The sequence below is a fragment of the Bison bison genome, unplaced genomic scaffold (assembly GCF_000754665.1).
Source record: "Bison bison bison isolate TAMUID 2011002044 unplaced genomic scaffold, Bison_UMD1.0 scf7180017864475, whole genome shotgun sequence".
Classification (NCBI taxonomy): Eukaryota; Metazoa; Chordata; class Mammalia; order Artiodactyla; family Bovidae; genus Bison; species Bison bison.
The window spans coordinates 3,962,446-3,979,691 of NW_011495036.1; the positions used below are offsets into that span (position 1 = coordinate 3,962,446).

Consider the following 17,246-nt stretch of genomic DNA (forward strand, 5'->3'; position numbering starts at 1 on the left):
GCTGCAATGCTTTGCTGTCCCTGCTTGTCCCGCTGTTCCCCAGGCTTGCACAGTGGTCTCCCCTAACTCAGTGCAGGCTTGCCGGCAGTGGGTGGGGACAGAGGAGGGGGAGGCTGGGGGTCCCGTATCTGCTCTGAGTCACCTCGGCCAGAGGAGGGGTGGCGGACGTGGCCAGGTGTGCTGGAGGGGGCGCCTCTCTGGGGCGGGGGGTGATCGGGGAGCCACAGGGACTCAGGAACCGGCCCCAGGTGTTTTGCCAGCGTGGCTCGAGTGGGCTTCGGGGGGTGTGTCCTGGGCGCCCATGTGGCGCCATGGGCTGTGCATCGTCTCTGGGCTCTCATGCTGCTGCCCCCGGGCCCCCTGACTGTCTTCACTGACCCTTATCAGAAGCATCCCGGCTTTTGCCCAGCGTTCAGTGAGTGGCAAGCAGCCCCTGACTTCCTCCATCTTTGAGTAGTGAAGTGGCTCCACGGTGTCGTGCCCCTGCCTGTCTGCCATGGGGTCTCTCCTGCCCAGAGGAGCACTCGCCTCAGACTGGGTCTGGGGGCAGTGGTGTTCCCAGCCTTCGCTTCAGCGCAGAGATGTGGCCTTCTGAGCAAGGCCGTTTTCGTGGTGACCATCCCCCTCCTCTTAACCTGAAGGGCCGCAGGCAGCACATCGGCCCATCTGAGGCTCTGGGCTGCCTGGCATAGTGCACATGCTATCTCTCTGCCTCTGTCTCCCATAACATTTTCACACATGGCACCTTGGCTCAGTCAGGTATGGACAATAAACGCCGTCCTCACTGGAACCGCTCACAGGCCTCAGTCTGCGCCGAGGTCACGGAAGCAGGCAGCGGCTGGTCGTGGACCTGCCGCACTGGCTGCTGTCCCTGGGTGGCGAGGTGGGCCTGAGGGGACTGGACCGGCGTGCAGGCTCTGCTTCCCCGTGGTTCTTTGCTGATTCACTGTCTAGGGCCTGCCTTTTAAAGCAACTTTGAAAAAACTAACCTTCATAATATGCTGACTTAACTGGTTCATCTCTTGGAGACCACTCTCACCTGAAACTTGTTTTTTTCTTTCTTCTCATTTCAGGATGTTGTTTGGGGATTAAACTCTTTGTTTACTGTAAGTATATTGACCAAAATTCCAAATTGTTTTTAATTCCTCTGTCTGCTGGTTTTAAAGATAACATTAAGGATAACACAAGGGAATTACTGAACCCCTCTCTTCTTTGGCACTTTTGTGAGTCGGAAGAACAGTGAGTTAAGAACTGAGGGTGCTTTGGAGTGACCCATGGGGAGGTTGGGGGAACAGGTGGGGAGAGAGCAGAGGGAGGGGAGAGGAGAGCGTCCCCACTGCCTCGGGGGCAGCACAGGCCAGCTTCAGCTCCGTTCCCTGTGGTCTCCTCCATCGGGTTATGCTTCCCTGGGGGCCTGGCCGCCCCACACTCCGCTCTGCTTCACTCCCAGGTGTCCTGGTTTGGATGAAGGAGCATGTAGTCACCAACCTTTAGGCTTTTCACAATTAGTTGTTCCTTTGAGTTTTGACTTTTTGATCATCATTTCAGTTCAGTCGCTCAGTCGTGTCTGACTCTTTGCAACCCCATGGACTGTAGCACACCAGGCTTCCCTGTCCATCACCAACTCCTGGAGCTTGCTCAAACTCATGTCCATCGAGTCAGTGATGCCATCCAACCATCTTATCCTCTGTTGTCCCCTTCTCCTCTTGCCCTTAATCTTTCCCAGCGTCAGGATCTTTTCCGGTGAGTTAGTTCTTCATGTCAGGTGGCCAAAGGATTGGAGTTTCAGCTTCAGCATCAGTCCTTCCAATGAATATTCAGGACTGATTTCCTGTAGGATGGACTGGTTGGATCTCCTTACAGTCCACGGGACTCTCAAGAGTCTTCTCCAACACCAGAGTTCAAAAGCATCAACTCTTCAGCACTCAGCTTTCTATATAGTCCAATTCTCACATCCATACAGGACTACTGGAAATACCATAGCCTTAACTAGACCGATCTTTGTCAGCAAAGTAATGTCTGCTTTTTAGAACGCTCTCTAGGTTCGTCATAGTTTTCTTCCAAGGAGCAAGCGTCTTTTAATTTCATGGCTGCAGTCACCATCTGCAGTGATTCTGGAATCCCCCCAAAAAAAGTCTGTCACTGTTTCCATTGTTTCCCCATCTATGTGCCATGAAGTGATGGGACTGGATGCCATGTTCTTAGTTTTCTGAATGTTGAGTTTTAAGACAGCCTTTTCACTCTCCTCTTTCACCTTCATCGAGAGGCTCTTTAGTTCTTCTCTTTCTGCCATAAGGGTGGTGTCATCTGCATATCTGAGGTTATTGATGTTTCTCCCAGCAACCTTGATTCCAGCTTGTGCTTCATCTAGCCTGGCATTTCACATGATGTACTCTGCATATAAGTTAAATATATTTGATCATAAAGGAGCTTTAAAAGAAATAAACTTCAAAAAAAAAAGAACTTCAAGGACCTGTCCTTGGGCAAGAAAAAGCTGTGCTACTTTGAGTAAAACCTCAGGTCCCTCCAGGAAAATGAGCCCGTCCTGGACAGTCCACAGGACAGCCCCCTGCTGCCTTGCCCTGTCATCTTCAGCAAATGAAACACCCAGAGCCTCACCAGAGACTCTTCCACACCTCATACATTCACTGTAGGTCAGGTACTAATACACGGTCGAGCAGATGAAGAATTCTTTGTGTTTGGTGTAGTCTCCTGTTACATGTGCTTCACACTTTTGCCTGTTTCTAGGACTTGGAAGCTAATTTCCCAGCTGTAAATGATCATAGAGAGTTACAGATTTTCCTTGCTCTATTTGTGACTATCGGTCACAGCCATATTTATTTCCAAATCAGGAATACAGCCCCCAGATTAAACATTTCTGCTGGGGAGAAATACAGTTTCTTTACAAGGATCCATTGATGGCTTTGGAAAGCAATGACTCATCATAAGGACAAATCTTTCTACCCTGGTCTTTAAGAAGAGGAGTAGATAGTATGAAGATAAGATGTGGCCCCCTATCTGAGACCTGTGCTTATTCTTGGTGGAGAAGCGGTAGGTGGAAGGATGGGAGGAGGGGAGCCCTCCCAGGGCTTTTCTGAGGTGGGAAGGTGCTTCCTCCTCAGGCTGGGGAACGCTGACCTAACGGCAGTGTCCTCCGTTCAGTTTGGGTCCAGACGTCATTCCTTCTGGGTTGTGAGGGCAGTGCTTGTGGAGATGAGTTAAAGATGAAGGGGAAGCTCAGGCAAGACCGGAATGAAAGCATAGCAGGTACAGTTGTTAATCACAGAATTGAGGAGAAAATGAGTTTCTAAGGAAAAATAGAATTTTCATTTATAAATGCTCATATTGAGAGTGGTTTGTCCTTCCCCAATTATAAGAAATAGCATTAGAAATTAATGTGATTGCTATTTCCTCACCAAACTGTGGAAAGTCATCTGTACACACATTCCACCCTTCTCTCAGTCAACCATGAATCACCATTTTGAAAAAAATGTCTCAAGTTCAATGCTTCTGCATCAAAAGAACTTTATTTCTTGGCAATTTTCTTAACTCTCTGGGTCACTCTAACATTTTCTGATTAAATTTCTGTTGCCTGTTTCATAAAATGAAGACTGGTAACAGCAGAAAAACAGGTTCTTTCCACTGTTTACTCTTTCTTTTTAAGGATCTGTTGAATTTTGATGATCCACTGAATATTGAAGCTGCGGAACATCATTTGCGAGACAAGGTAAGCTATTCACAGAACATTCTAGGTTGATGTGTTTATCAGTTGTAGCTGACTCTTTGTGACCCCATGGACTGTAGCCCTCCAGGCTCCTGTCCACGGGATTCTCCAGGAAAGAATACTGTGTGGGTTGCCATTTCCTTCTCCAGGGGATCTTCCCGACCCAGAGATCAAACCCGAATCTCCTGCATTGGCAGGCGGATTCTTTACCTGGTGCCACCTGGGAAGCCTAAAAAGAGAATTACTGCCCCTTGAGTAGATAAAGATGAAATTGAGAATGGTGGAACCCAGGGTTGGAGCTTAAAGCATTTATAATTGTTATGTTATAATCAATGTGCGTGGTCTCAGGAAAGTGACCCCAGGTCAGACGGGTGTTCCTATAAGGTGTGATTTCCTAGCGGAGTTCAGAGTGAGTGAGTGACGACAGGCAATTCTTGCTTCACCCCGTGACAGTGAAGAATGCAGGCAGAAGGATGGAGGCGGCCCCCAGCCCTCATACCGCAGGCTCTGTCCCGCCTGCCCCGGGACCCATTCGTTCTGCCCACAGCTCCACACGGGAGGGGCTCACCTTGTCCCTCATTTGCTGTGAGGAAGCAGGGCCACCAAGAAGGGAGAAGACCCGCCAGGAGGGGACAGAGCTCGGGACTTCAGCCCGGAGTTCCTGGCCTTCTCAGGCAGCCTCAGAGGAGCGAGGGGGGCTGCAGGGCCTGTTGGGGAGGACTGCTCACCTGGAGGGGCGTGGACACCACCTGTGCTCCCGGGGTCACACTGAGGGCGGGGCTCCCCGTGGGATCGTCACTCCACCCCGAGAGCTTTGGCCCCAGGAGCAGATGGTACTGTGGGCTTCCGGGTGCTGTGGACGTGGGCCTTGTGAGTTTTGCTGAAGGCGGCCAGGGGTTCTGTGCAGCCCGTGTTGGCTGTGGGCAGGGGGCTGGTGAGGGGCTCCGTGCGCAGCCCTGGGCCAGCTGGTGGCGGTCACAGCTCTCCCCTTCCTCAGCCCAGAGCCCGCCCCCACCGGCAGAGTGAATTCAGTGAGGTTCTGCCCACGCCCTCCCTAGGGGCCCCTGCAGGGGCCTCCCGGTCACCAGTAGAGGGCGCACGTCAGGCCCTGGGCTGTGTGTGTTCCTGGATGCGGGTGAAGGGCGGCACCCTGTGGGCAGCAGTGCGGGGAGGAGGGGGGCTGGGAACCCACCTTCAGCTCACACGCTGCGCCAACAAACGCGGACAGGCCTTCTGAGGTGGGCGAGCTCCAAGTAATCTTGTGGCTCAGACAGTCCCGGGGCCCTTCCCAGTCCTGCAAGGCCAAGGAATTCTGATCCTAACCTTGGAGAGGAAACACGGAGGGACACACTTGGGGCATTGGCTCAGATGGGAGGTGGCTTTCCTGCTCGTGCTGGCCTGGGAGGGGCATGCGTCCATACGGCCTTTTTACACCTGAGGGATCAGTCAGGTCCCGGGTAGCTTTTGCTTGTTGCCCAAGGAGGCGGTTCTGTTCAAGCCCCCCTTTCCTCTCGGGCAGGGTGGGCACCTTGATGGCCTGCTGCACCTGGGTCGTAGGTAGCAGGATCCCGGGAAGGCGGATCTGGACACAGAACCTTTCCGAGAGCAGCAGCCGGGACCCGTTTGCAGTCCAGAGCACTGGCCTGACCAACGTGGGGACCTTGACCGCACTGGGCATTTCTCCCATCTGCAGAATTAAGGGTCTTCTGTTCCCTTATGCCCAGAGTGTGTTGGCATCCCCACCCCGGCACCCCGAGTGGCAGGGAGGCAGCACTCTGCCCGTGGGTCTCTGCGCACCCTGCTCCTTGGCTACTGGGGATGAGGCTGGGCCCTCCCCACACTCCCCAGAGTTCACGGGGGCCCTTGGCTCGGGGGAGCCTCACTTGTTCCCAGAGAGTCGCTCCCCCATGACTCATGGCCCTGATCCCCGCCCCGCAGGAGGACTTCCGGAATAAAGTGGAGGACTACATTAAGCGCTACGCCAGATGATACGGGGAGAGGACTGCAGGGCCGCGGACTGTGCGTGAAAAGATGGGCTCCACCCGCAACCAGAGGAGCCTCTCCCCGATCCTCGGCTCCCCTCAGTCCCGCCGGCTCGTCCGGGTCCTGTGACCGTGTTGTCCTGAGGAAGAACCTCTTCACGACCGCCCATTGTAGCCGGAGAGTTCCACATAAATACAGCCAGAAAATGTGTCTGGGGTTCTAAAGAGTTGTCTGCTTCCCTTAACATGTTTACTTTTTTGAAACTGTACTGTATAGGCTGTTGATGAGAATGAACTCAGCGTCGAGGCTAGAGCTGCTTCTCCCCTCCCCCGTCAGTCCCGCGCAGGTGATGCTGACGCTCAGTGTAGCCCGCAGATTGGCCGTCAGAAACCCGCTACAAACAGACTGTGATTGGTGCGAAGTCTCTTAGCTCCTCCCACGAATGTCGGCCCTGCCTAGGTGTCGTGAAGCTTCCCAGAATGCAGAGTCATTCACTGTAGATCTCTTAACTGAAATGCGTATTTTATTTAATGTAAGTATATTTTGGAACAGATTTGTAATTTGTACAATTTAATGCTTTAATTATTTTTTTCTATTCTCATTTAGTTTGTATTTTCATTGTATAGAGCAGACAGATGTTGGGTCAAGCAACTATGGAGAAATACAAAGAAAATATGAAAGGCACAGTATTCATTGTGTCCAAATATGCCAAGAATCTTGGTTTTAAAAAATAAGCCCGTTTCCAGGTCCAGATGGGGCAAAGAAGCTTCGGGAGCCCTTGCAGGTAGATCTGGAAGATTTAAAAGAAAAGCAAGGTCGTGTGCTGCCTGGAGGACCCTGGCTGCAGCCCAGCCCGCCTGGGGGCTTGGTGCTCCTGTGTGGTGACACGCCTGTGAGCCAGTGTGCAGGGAGCCTTATGTTCTGGGGCCGGGAGGGAGACCTCAGGCAGCAGCCTGAGGCCCTGACACTGCACCTGTGGCCCTCTGAGGTATTGGTGGGATTTGGGGGTATTCCCGTGCTCCCAGGCCCCTGGGTCTCCGGGACGGTTCTCCTAACCCTTGGCGGGCCAGGAGTCAGAGGTGGCACACCTTGGAGTAAGAACAGGGAAAAGAGGTGAGTGGGTTTACTCTGGCCTTAGACATCGGAACAGCTGGAATCAAATAGTCCTCTGCTGCCTGCCTGACACGCTCAAGTTTAACTGACAGCTTCCTCAGGCCTCTGGACTGCCCCGTCTGCCATGTGCACGGTCTGGTTGGTTCCTCTTAGTTGATAGCATTGTCTCTGATTATGAGATCAGTCTGTCCAGGAAGGAATTGGGGCCACACTTCCCACTGGTCATTAGGAACCCTGCTCATTAGACAGGAGGGTGACCCAGCTGCTAGGCCGCTGTGTCTGGTGCACGGAGCAGAGGGTGGGGGGGTTGGCATCTCTGACCAGGCCTGTCAGGACAAGCGTCCTGGGAGAGGGACCCCAGTCACATACTTCTAACTGGAACCCAGTGTCAAAGTATCACGGGAACTCCCCTCTGCTAGGTGGGTCAGGAGAGCAGTAGCCGGCAGTCCACATGCCCTGGGGCACACTGCTCCCTGCCAGCTCCCGCCCAACCCCCTAGGTCACACCCCATAGCTGTCCAGGCAGCCCGCCCAGTAGTGCAGATGGAGGTGGAAGAAATGAAACATGGGTAATGCAGGGCAAAGACTGCTTGCTGGACAGAGTGAAAGGGATAAGGCTCCCTGTCGGTTCTGACCTCACACACAGGTCTCTGCTCATCAGGAGTCAAGCAGTTCAAAAGTGACACTCCCACATTCTGGATCATACCTTTCTGTCCGGTGGCCCTCCCTCAGAGGCATCCTGCCCCCAACCCCACCCTATCTTGTTAAGGAGCTCACCCAGCTTGGCCCATGGCCCGTGGTGCCGTCTTGGGTGCCTGCCCAGCGGGCCCCGCAGCAGCTTTTGGTGCCTGTGGGGCACTGACCTCTGGGACTTTGGCTTCTTGGGGTCTTTTCGCACTCTTAAGCCACAGTAACATTTCTGCCCGTGGTGCCTGTGCCTGCCAACCCAGGACAGTTGGTGATGTCTGATCTGCCAGGGGTGGGGCTGCTGGGCCTCTGGGTACCCCAACGGCCCTGGAGCCAGCTGGGGTGGTGCTGTGTCCCCATGCCACTGCTGCTTAGAATCGCACGCATCAGCTGCGTGGTTTTCAGGCACACTACGTGGAGATGGCTCCAGGGTAGCCCTGGCATCAGGAGAAGCTCGCATCTCCCCTCTTCCCTTCCCTCGGACAGACCGCCTGCATGCTGCCTCTGGGAGGAGCCAGGGCCAGTGTTACTCAGGTGCTGAGCACTGACCTCCTGGCCATGTCTCTCCCTGCAGCCCGGGACGTCGGGTCCTGGTGTGCTTTTCAGCTGCTGTGTCCGTGTTGCCCGATGCCAGCCTCAGGGAGCAGGATCTTGGGTAACTTCACGAGATGCCCTGCTTTACCTGCCCTTCTCTCTAAGCCCTGAAAGCCCCAGAGGCCTGCCTGTCTGACCTCTGGCACTCAGACTAAGCTGGGTGGTGCACATGCGGGAGAAGTCTGCAGTACGAGATTTGTGGGAAGACTCTGTGCTATTCAGACTATTTGCAGTAGCTAACACTTTGAATGTCGTCTTTGAAAGGAACGCGTCCCTTCATATTTGCCAGTCTCAGTGTTCCATGCATATTTCCCTCTGCCCTTGTTCCATTCCTGGGGACTCACAGGAAGATGTCACGGTTCCAGGAGGGAGCAGGCCTTCCCTACGGTGTGGCCGCAGCCAGGCCAGTCTCAGCAGAGTCCCAAGTCTGCTCTCGGGACATCTGGTGGCAGAGGCACCAGAAACAGATTGAACCGACTTGCTGGACTCTGAAGCTTAGCAAAATTCTCTCAGAGGCCAAACTCCCAGGTGGTGGTGACCACCATGATGTGTCACGTGTCTTCAGGGGACAAGCCTGGGCTGCTCTGTTACCCCACCCTTCTTTCTTTCTTGAACTGCTGTGGGAAAAAAATTCCGGTTGCCATGGGATCTTTTGCTGGGATGATCAAGTCAAGCAGAACTTTTTCCATATAAGAAGTCCAACAAGGCGTTAACCAACAACTGCAGCTTTAACAAGATCCTTTCACGGCTGGTACAGTCTGTTCCAGGGTCATTTCACTTCCATCCACTTAAAAATGTTTAATCTTGGAAAGTCAGGTTTGCTACAAGTTCATAAAGTGTGTGTAGTAAAATGCTATTGCTACATAGTAAAATAATGTTTTCCTTTTCCTTTGCTGAAGAACTTGGGAAATGGGGAAACCAGTCTCACCTCTCCTTCCCTGCTCCTACAGCCCTGCCTCAAACAAATCCAGCAGATTGGAGGGGCCAGTTCAGAGGAATCCACATCTCCTGCTGGAGTTCTCGCTCATGCCCTGGGGTTCCCCAGGTTACCAAAGTGACTTACCGAAAGAATCATGGTTGGGCAAATGTTCTTCAAGAAACCCAGAGATGGAGGCATTTGGGGACCTTGCACTGTTAAGGATATCTGTTTCCTCGTGTCAAGCTGTATAAAGAACTGAATTATCATCTCTTTTTAAAAATCCATCTTAGGGCTTTTTCACTTTGATCACCAGTCACACTGGGCCAGAGTTCTTCTGGTAAATTCACTGGTGTTTTGGTTTTTTGTCTTTTTTAAACTTACAGGCAGTTAAATCATTGGTTTTGCAAGAGTTCCCAGTGCTGGAGGAGAGACTATGGACAGGCCTGTGCTCTGCAGACCAGGCCAGATGGTGGTCGGGGGCCTGGGGAGAGGGTTGGCATCCCCACAGCTCACGGCCCGGGATGCTCGCCCCTGCGTGACCCCAGGGAGGCCCTGCAGTCGTTCCACAGGCCACGCATGGTGCTCGATGGTGAAAGATCATTTTGCTTAAATCATTCGTTATCCGACAGCTCTTTCTGAAATGTATTCTGGGACTTCCTTGGTGCTCCAGTAATGACAACTCCACGCTCCCAGTTCAGGGGGCCTGGGTTAGATCCCTGCTCAGGGAACTAGATCCCACATGCTGCAACTAAAGGTCCTGCACGCCGCAATGAAGATCAGAGATCCCATGCACTGCAGCTGGGGCCCAGTGAGCCAAAGAAAAATAGAATTTACTCCAGCGTCAGTAACCCTGTTCATCTGCGTCCTCCCGTCCCCTCACCTGGATGAGGGTGGGTGCCACGAGCTGGGTGCAGCGCTTGGGAGAAACAGCCTTGCTTCCTGCTCCTACACGCTTCAGCCTCAAGAGTCTGAGAAATTAGGCCTGTGTCCTGGGTGAGCACAGTGTCACTGCCACGTGTGTGGCGGGACCAGTGACCAGGGTGTGACACAGACTGCAGTCCCCACAGAACAGCGGCCGGGGGGGGGGGGGAGCTGCCACACACCCGCTGAGACCGGAGCAGACACAGGGCAGCGGCCCCACACCCTCCCAACGCGTGGCCACCGGGGCTTCCTACAGCCTTCCCGCGCCTCCAGAGGAGGCACCAGCCTGGCATCCAGAGTCCGAGGCAGCTGGGCCCATCTTTCTGCCTGCTGCTGCACCCAGGACCCTGGCTTTCCTGCCCTGGGGAGGCCCGTCCCACCCCCAGCGTCAGCGTCCCTCCTGGGGCTTCCTTCTGGATTCAGTTCAGGTGGTGCCCCTGTGTGGCCGGCCGGTCTCACAGGCTGGGGGACAGTCTTGCAGTGTGCTCACCTCGCCCAGGCTTCCAGAAGCACCAGGGGAGGTCTGCACCTGCCCGTGTGTCTATTTCTGCTTGTCCGGGCATCGGTCAGCTCCTGGAGCACAGGGCCTCATCTTCGCTGCAGGCGTGACTGAGTCAGTTCTTACCATGTGATGATTGACGGTAGGTAGGTGCAGCAGGAGCTTGAGAGCATGAGTCCGCCAGAGGCAAGCCTGCTCAGGACAGGCACCTGCCTGGGGGTGGGAAATGCCGGCCAGCCCAGGCCACCCGAGCCAACAGACCCCCACCCTTCAGTGACAGGTGCTGCGTCTCAACAGTTGGCTCTGCTTGAGTAAATGGGCCTCTGGAAAAATCCTGCTGAGAAAGAAGGAATAATATCCAGCAGACTTGGGATAAACATGGTACTGGGAACCAAGTGTAGGATTTAAAGAAACTTTTCCAGGGGGCAAAAAAATCCACCTGCTTAGGAAAATGCAGTAAATGGCACCTTTGACCCCACATGAAAAAGTCCTAAGGCGGCCTAGCGGTTAAGAATCCACTTGTCACTGCAGGGGACACGGGTTCAACCTCCGATCTGGGAATCGTCTACATGCAGCTGAGCAACTCAACCCTTGCCCCACCAATACCGAGCCAGTGATCCAGGGCCCGCAAACCACAGCTACTGAGCCCATGCACCACAACTACTGAGGCTCGCACACCTAGAGCCAGCGCTCTACAAGAGGAGCCACTGCAGGGAGAAGCCTGCACACTGCCACAGAGCAGCGTCCGCTCACTCAGCTAGAGCAAGCCCACGTGCAGCAGTGAAGACCCAGCACAGGCAAAAAGTAATAATAAATGCACAACAGCACAGGGCAGGCCAATGTGGGGAAATGGATCAGTGATCAGTGATGTGGAGGCAGACTTGGTTAACTCTCCAGGAAAGGACAACAAAGAGACAAAAGTCATCTGTAGAGAGGACAACATGGCAGAGGGGACTCGTCTGTGTGGCTAAGATGGATTGACCTCTCTGTGCCAGGAACAGGAACAAAGGTCAAAAATACATTCCTTACCATAAATCAGTGTCTCAGTCATTAGGGAGATGCAAATCAGGGCCACTTCACACCCATGAGGACAGCTAAAATAAAATTTAAAAAACAGACCTCAGATGTTGCTGGGGATGTTGAGAAATCGGAATCTTCATACACTGCTGATGAGAATGGCAAATGGGGCAGCTCCTTGTAAAAACATTCTGGAAGTTCTTCAGTTTAAATATACAGGAACCACACTGACTTCCCTGGTGGCCCAGTGGTGAAGAATGTGCCTGTCAATGCAGGGGTCTCAGGTTCGATCCCAGGTTGGGGAACTAAGATCCCACATGCCAAGGGGCAACACAGCCTGTAAGGCAACCACTGAGCCTGCAGGCTGCAGAGCTTGAGCACAGCAACTAGAGGAAGCCCGTGCACCGCAACCATTTATCACAGTCAAAACTGGACACAGTGCAGATGCCCATCGAGCGATGGATGGGAACACGAAATACGGAATAGCCAGGCAAAGGAACAGTGAACACCAACAAAAAGGAATTACTGATACATGCTACAACATGGGCTGAAACCTTGAAAACAGTACCCAAACTGAAAGAAGCTAGACACAAAAGGCCACATGCTTTATGATTCCATTTATATAAAATACCAAGACAGGGCAAATCTATAGAGACAGAAAGTAGCTGGTTGTTGCTAGGGCTGTGGGGAAGAGGAAGTGGAGATTGACTGCTAATAAGTGCAGTGTTTCTTGTCGGGGGTGATGAAAATGTCCTGGGATTAGATGTACTTAGTTGCAGAACCTATGAATACCATACACTTTAAAAGGTTAATTTTATGGTATATGGATCATATCTGTTTTTAAACATTATGAAGAAATGAAGGTGTAATACTGGAAAATGTTCACATTATCCACAGGAAGACAAGCAAAGAGAAAGAGTTGAGAACCAGATGAAACAAATAGAAAATAAATAATGGTAGATTTAAGATTTATTGCCATTTAATAATTATATGTAAATGGTCTAATTCACTAAAAGGCAAAGATTTGCAGGGTGGATTACTATGGTTTAGGGAGATGTTACCATTGTGGAAAACTGAGTAAAGGACTTTGTATCATTTTTACAACTGCATGTAAACCTATAAGGGTCCCAGTAAGATTTTTACGTAAGCTATACACCCAGCACCCAAGAAGGTAAAATTTACAATGCCTAGTATTCAACACAAAACTTCAAGGTATGCAAGAAGCAAGTAAATAACAGCCATGGTCAGAGGGGAGAAAAAAATCAGTCTATAGAAACAGAGCCTATCAAATATGATAGCATTAATAGATCAGAGCGTTAAAATAACTCAAGATGATAAAGAAAAGACTACTGGTGTTAAGTAGAGATGTGGAAAATATAAGACACAAATTAAGTTTTCGGAAGAAAAACAGACATGATGAAAACTTTACTGGATGGGCTTAACGACAGGTTACATATTGCTGCAGAAAAGATTTATGAACTGGAAGACAGCAATAAAAAAATGAAAAACGGTGGGTGGCGGTATATCTAAGGAGAAAACACTCAGAACTTGGGTGAGCTGTGGGCAAACTTCATGCAGCCCAATAAACTTGTAATTGGAGTTCCCAAAGGAGCAGGGGAGAGAGAAAATTATTTGAAGATTTAATTACTAAAAGATTTCCAAATTGATAAATGCGCCAAGCCCACGGATACCAGGTCAACAACTTCAAAGCATAAGAACATGAGGAAAACATCAAATCACATTCTACATTGCTTAAAATCAGTACCACAGCAAAATAGTAAAAGCAGTCAAGAAATAAAGACACATATTGTATAAAGGAACATAGAAAAGGGTGGTTACATGTTTCCCGTTGGAAAAAATGTGAGCAAGGAAACAGTGGAGGAAAAAAAAAAAAAAAACTTTATTGAAAGAAAAATCTCAAGCAAGAATTCTGTATCTGGGGAAGGTATCAAAGGTGAAGGCAAAATAAAGGTGTTTCTCATACATACAGAAGCTGAAAGTCATGCCAGCAGATGAACACTGCAAGGAACTTTGAACAGAGTCCTCAGACATGGTATCAAGTGGGAATATGGAACCACATCAGGGTTTCTCAACCTCAACACTAAGCTGACGCTTAGGCCGGATGTGGCTCCCAGGTGGACTGTCCAGTGCATTGTAGGGTGGTTAACGCATATATGGCCTTACGAGTTATTAACAGGTCCCAGAAGCACCGACCACAGTGATGGGGGACAGCTAACGTTTTAGACATTGTTAAATGTCCCCTAGAGGGAAAATACAGAGAAGGCAATGGCACCCCACTCCAGTACTCCTGCCTGGAAAATCCCATGGGCAGAGGAGCCTGGTAGGCTGCAGTCCATGGAGTCGCTAAGAGTCCGACACGACTGAGCGACTTCACTTTCACTTTTCACTTTCATGCACTGGAGAGGGAAATGGCAACCCATTCCAGGGTTCTTGCCTGGAGAATCCCAGGGACAGGGGAGCCTGATGGGCTGCCGTCTATGGTGTTGCACAGAGTCGGACACGACTGAAGCGACTTCACTTTCACTTTTCACTTTCATGCATTGGAGAGGGAAATGGCAACCCATTCCAGGGTTCTTGCTTGGAGAATCCCAGGGACGGGGGAGCCTGGTGGGCTGCCTTCTATGGGGTCGCACAGAGTCAGACACAACTGACGCGACTTAGCAGCAGCAGCAGCAGGAAAGAAAAAATCACTCCTGGTTGAGAATCACCTTTCATATTTTGCATCTCTGTTTTTGACCAGTGATCTGACAGAATTCCTCTGCTTGGGCATTTAACACATTAATTCACTCTTTATGCCTGTTCTATTCAGCCTATTTATTGATTTTTTTCAAAAACTGACTTTATTTTTCAGAGCCGTTTTAAAGGTTCCCAGAGAAATTGAGCGGAACAGAGTTCCCCTATCGCCCTGTTCCCTACACGTCTACCTCCTCTACTACTGACGTCACACAGATATAAGACATTTGTTAACAACCGCTGAACCTACACGGACACATCATTGTCATCCATAGTCCCTAGTTGACTGGGGTCCACTCTTGCTGTCTGACATTATATGAGTTTCCACAAACGTATAATGACAGGCATCTATTGCTATAGTATCATTTACAGTGGTTTTCCTGCTCTAAACATTCTCTGTGGTCTGCCTGTTCATGCTTGTCTGACTCCCTATCCCTGGCAACTCTACTGAGTGTTTTTTTTCACACTTTCTTTTTTAAGATTTTTATTTATTTCTGTGAGTGTGTCAGGTCTTAGTTGTGGTCCGAGATCGTGTTGCCGCACGCAGGATCTCCTGTTGTGGCGCGCAGGCTCAGCAGTTGCGGAGCTCGGCCTTAGTGGCTCCACTGCATGTGGGATCTTAGTTTCCCCACCAGCGATCAAACTCACATCCCCTGCATTGCAAAGCGGATTCTTAACCACTGGACCATCAAGGAAGTCCCCCCTATTGAGTTTCTAAATCTCAATTATTATAGCTTTCATCCAGTTGTTTTTTTTAACTGTTGCTTGTTCTTATGACTACCTTTTTAAAGAAATAAGATGTTTCCTTAACTCCTTGAAGGGGACAACAGAGGATGAGATGGTTGGATGGCATCACCGACTTGATGGACGTGAGTTTGAGTAAGTTCTGGGAGTTGGTGATGGACATGGAAGCTTGGCATGCTGCAGTCCATAGGGTCGCAAAGAGTTGGACATGACTGAGTGACTGAACTAACTGAACTGACTCCTTGTAGACCTTTCCTCTCTGAGGAATTACTCTGCTTTATGACTTTTTCCCCTTAGGTGTGAGCTGTTTGCTGCATTTACTATTTCACTGCCATGGGGATGGCATTTCCTCAACTATTTGATCTTTACTGGACACTGATTTCATAATTACCCTCTGCAGGCATCTGCTGCGTGTGTGACCAGCCCACTTGGAATCATGTGGCTGCTACCTCTTTTAGGAAGAGTGGAGTCGAGGCCCTGGTCCTGAGTGTGGGGCACTCTCGACTCTAGACTCCACCACTACCTTCGATGTATCCATCCAGAACCACAAACCTCTAACTGCTGCCTAACTAGTCCAAGGAGGGCTGGATCAGTCCCCTTGTGGGTAGTTCCTGGCCCATCCAGCTCCCACCCTGACAGCATTCCATACAGAGAATGAAGCCTGCCCCCCACCTGTCAACTTCCCCACCCACCTCTGCTCTTAACCTCCTAACTGCTCACTGCCTCCAGGACTTTTTACCTCTTCTTCATCTTCAGCCTCCTTGTTAGCTGCCTTCTTGAAGCCCCGTCATCCTGTGCCCCTTCTTACCTCCTTCCTCAACCTTCTAAGAGCTGACTACATCCTCCACCTTTTCCTGTCTCCTTGCTTCCTCAGCACTGCACTCTCATCCTCCCCCACTGCTCTCCTGAAATTCCTTTCACAAAACCATGAGTATCTCCTGCGTGTTATATACAGTAGACACTTCAGACTTCCTCTCAACTACGACCTGTGCTCTTGACACTCTTCATTCTGTTTCCTCTTCTTTTCACTGGCCCTGAGCTTCTGTATATCTATTTGCTTCTTAAATTTTCATGTGTCTTTTGCTCCAGACTGCATTTGGCAAGACATGAGCTCGGTTTGCATGCAGGAATGAAAGGAAATAAAGAATCCAGAAAGAGGCTTGCTGAGCTGCAAAAGACAACTTCTGGACCCTAAGAGATAACACTGAGCAAGTCTACAAAAAATCCAACTAAAATTCAATTTCTTGGCAAAGCACCCCTGCGTTCAAGTACTGGCCCCATTCTTCCCCGTGTGAAGGTGGGCAAGATGCTGGCCTTTCCTCTAACTGAACGTCCTCGCGTGTAAGGTGGAGCTGCCAGGTACCTACTGGATAAAGGTGATGCCAAGACGAAACTAGTGAATACACGAAAGGCGCTTGGAACACCGCCTGGCACACGCTCGGCGCTCAAACTCAGAAACTGTTAACTTGCCAAAAGAGTAAGAGAAGGTGGGCGGCTCATTAGCATTCAGGAATCTGCATCCCCGCCCTCTCGCCGCTTTCGCAACCGACTCGCGTTACGGTCGGCGGCGGTCGGCGGGATGCACGAACACTAGACACTCCCATCCAACAGGTCGTGCTCCGCCGGCCGGGGCGCCTTCCCGTCCGGGTACCGGCGCTACTCCTCCCCTCGCTCCCGCGTGCCCGGCGGCGCCCCCGCTCCCTAGGCCCGCCAGATCCCCTGCCCCGCGCCCCGCGCGGTGTTCCTCCGGTCTCTCCTAGCCCCTCAGACCCACCCTCGCGAGACGAGCCCTAAGTCACCCGCGCAGAGGGTCGGGTCACGGCGGAGGCGCAGGGTGCGGCCTACCGGCCTCGGCTGACCGCGGATCCAGCTCCAGCCGAGCAGACATAGTTAGACTCGCGACCGAAGCCCCGCCGGCCCAGGTCAGGCTCCTCCTCCTTGCGCGCCGCCGCCGTGACCACGCCCCCGGGACGCGCTTGAAGCCCCGCCCCTAGCCCGTCTCCTCAGCGCGCGCGACCGGGGGCCCCGTCTCCCCGCGGAGCTACCGCGGGCCCGCGCGCCCGCGCGCCGCCGACATGACGGAAGGAGCCCGTCTGCTTGGCGCGCGCAACCCTGCCTCCCCGCGGAGCGCCGCTGCAGCGCGAGGATTGGCCGGAGCTGCACGGCTCAGCCAATCCGCACGGGCCCCGGCGCCCGCACACCCGCCCCTTCCCGGCGGGCCGCTTGCTTAGAATCGCACGCATCAGCTGCGTGGTTTTCAGGCACACTACGTGGAGATGGCTCCAGGGTAGC

The 17,246-nt window shown here is 51.9% G+C and overlaps 1 protein-coding gene and 1 long non-coding RNA gene across 3 annotated transcripts in view; one reads left to right on the plus strand and one right to left on the minus strand.

The window, feature by feature from the left end:
* The window catches only part of UBE2F (ubiquitin-conjugating enzyme E2F (putative)), a 41,363-nt gene extending 34,972 nt beyond the window's left edge, over window positions 1–6,391 (plus strand). For both annotated transcript variants that reach the window (XM_010862057.1, XM_010862056.1), the window contains 3 exons: window positions 1,072–1,106; window positions 3,665–3,727; window positions 5,663–6,391. In XM_010862057.1, coding sequence (XP_010860359.1) covers window positions 1,072–1,106; window positions 3,665–3,727; window positions 5,663–5,713 — 149 coding nt within the window. In that variant the 3' untranslated portion in view covers window positions 5,714–6,391. The remainder of the gene's footprint in view (window positions 1–1,071; window positions 1,107–3,664; window positions 3,728–5,662) is intronic.
* A 96-nt stretch (window positions 6,392–6,487) lies between these two features.
* On the minus strand, window positions 6,488–16,865 carry LOC105004437. The gene is made up of 3 exons (XR_827217.1): window positions 16,729–16,865; window positions 11,469–11,533; window positions 6,488–10,776 (listed from the first exon to the last, which is right to left on the minus strand). It is a non-coding gene; the product is annotated as an uncharacterized LOC105004437 (long non-coding RNA).
* Between the last annotated feature and the right edge of the window lie 381 nt (window positions 16,866–17,246).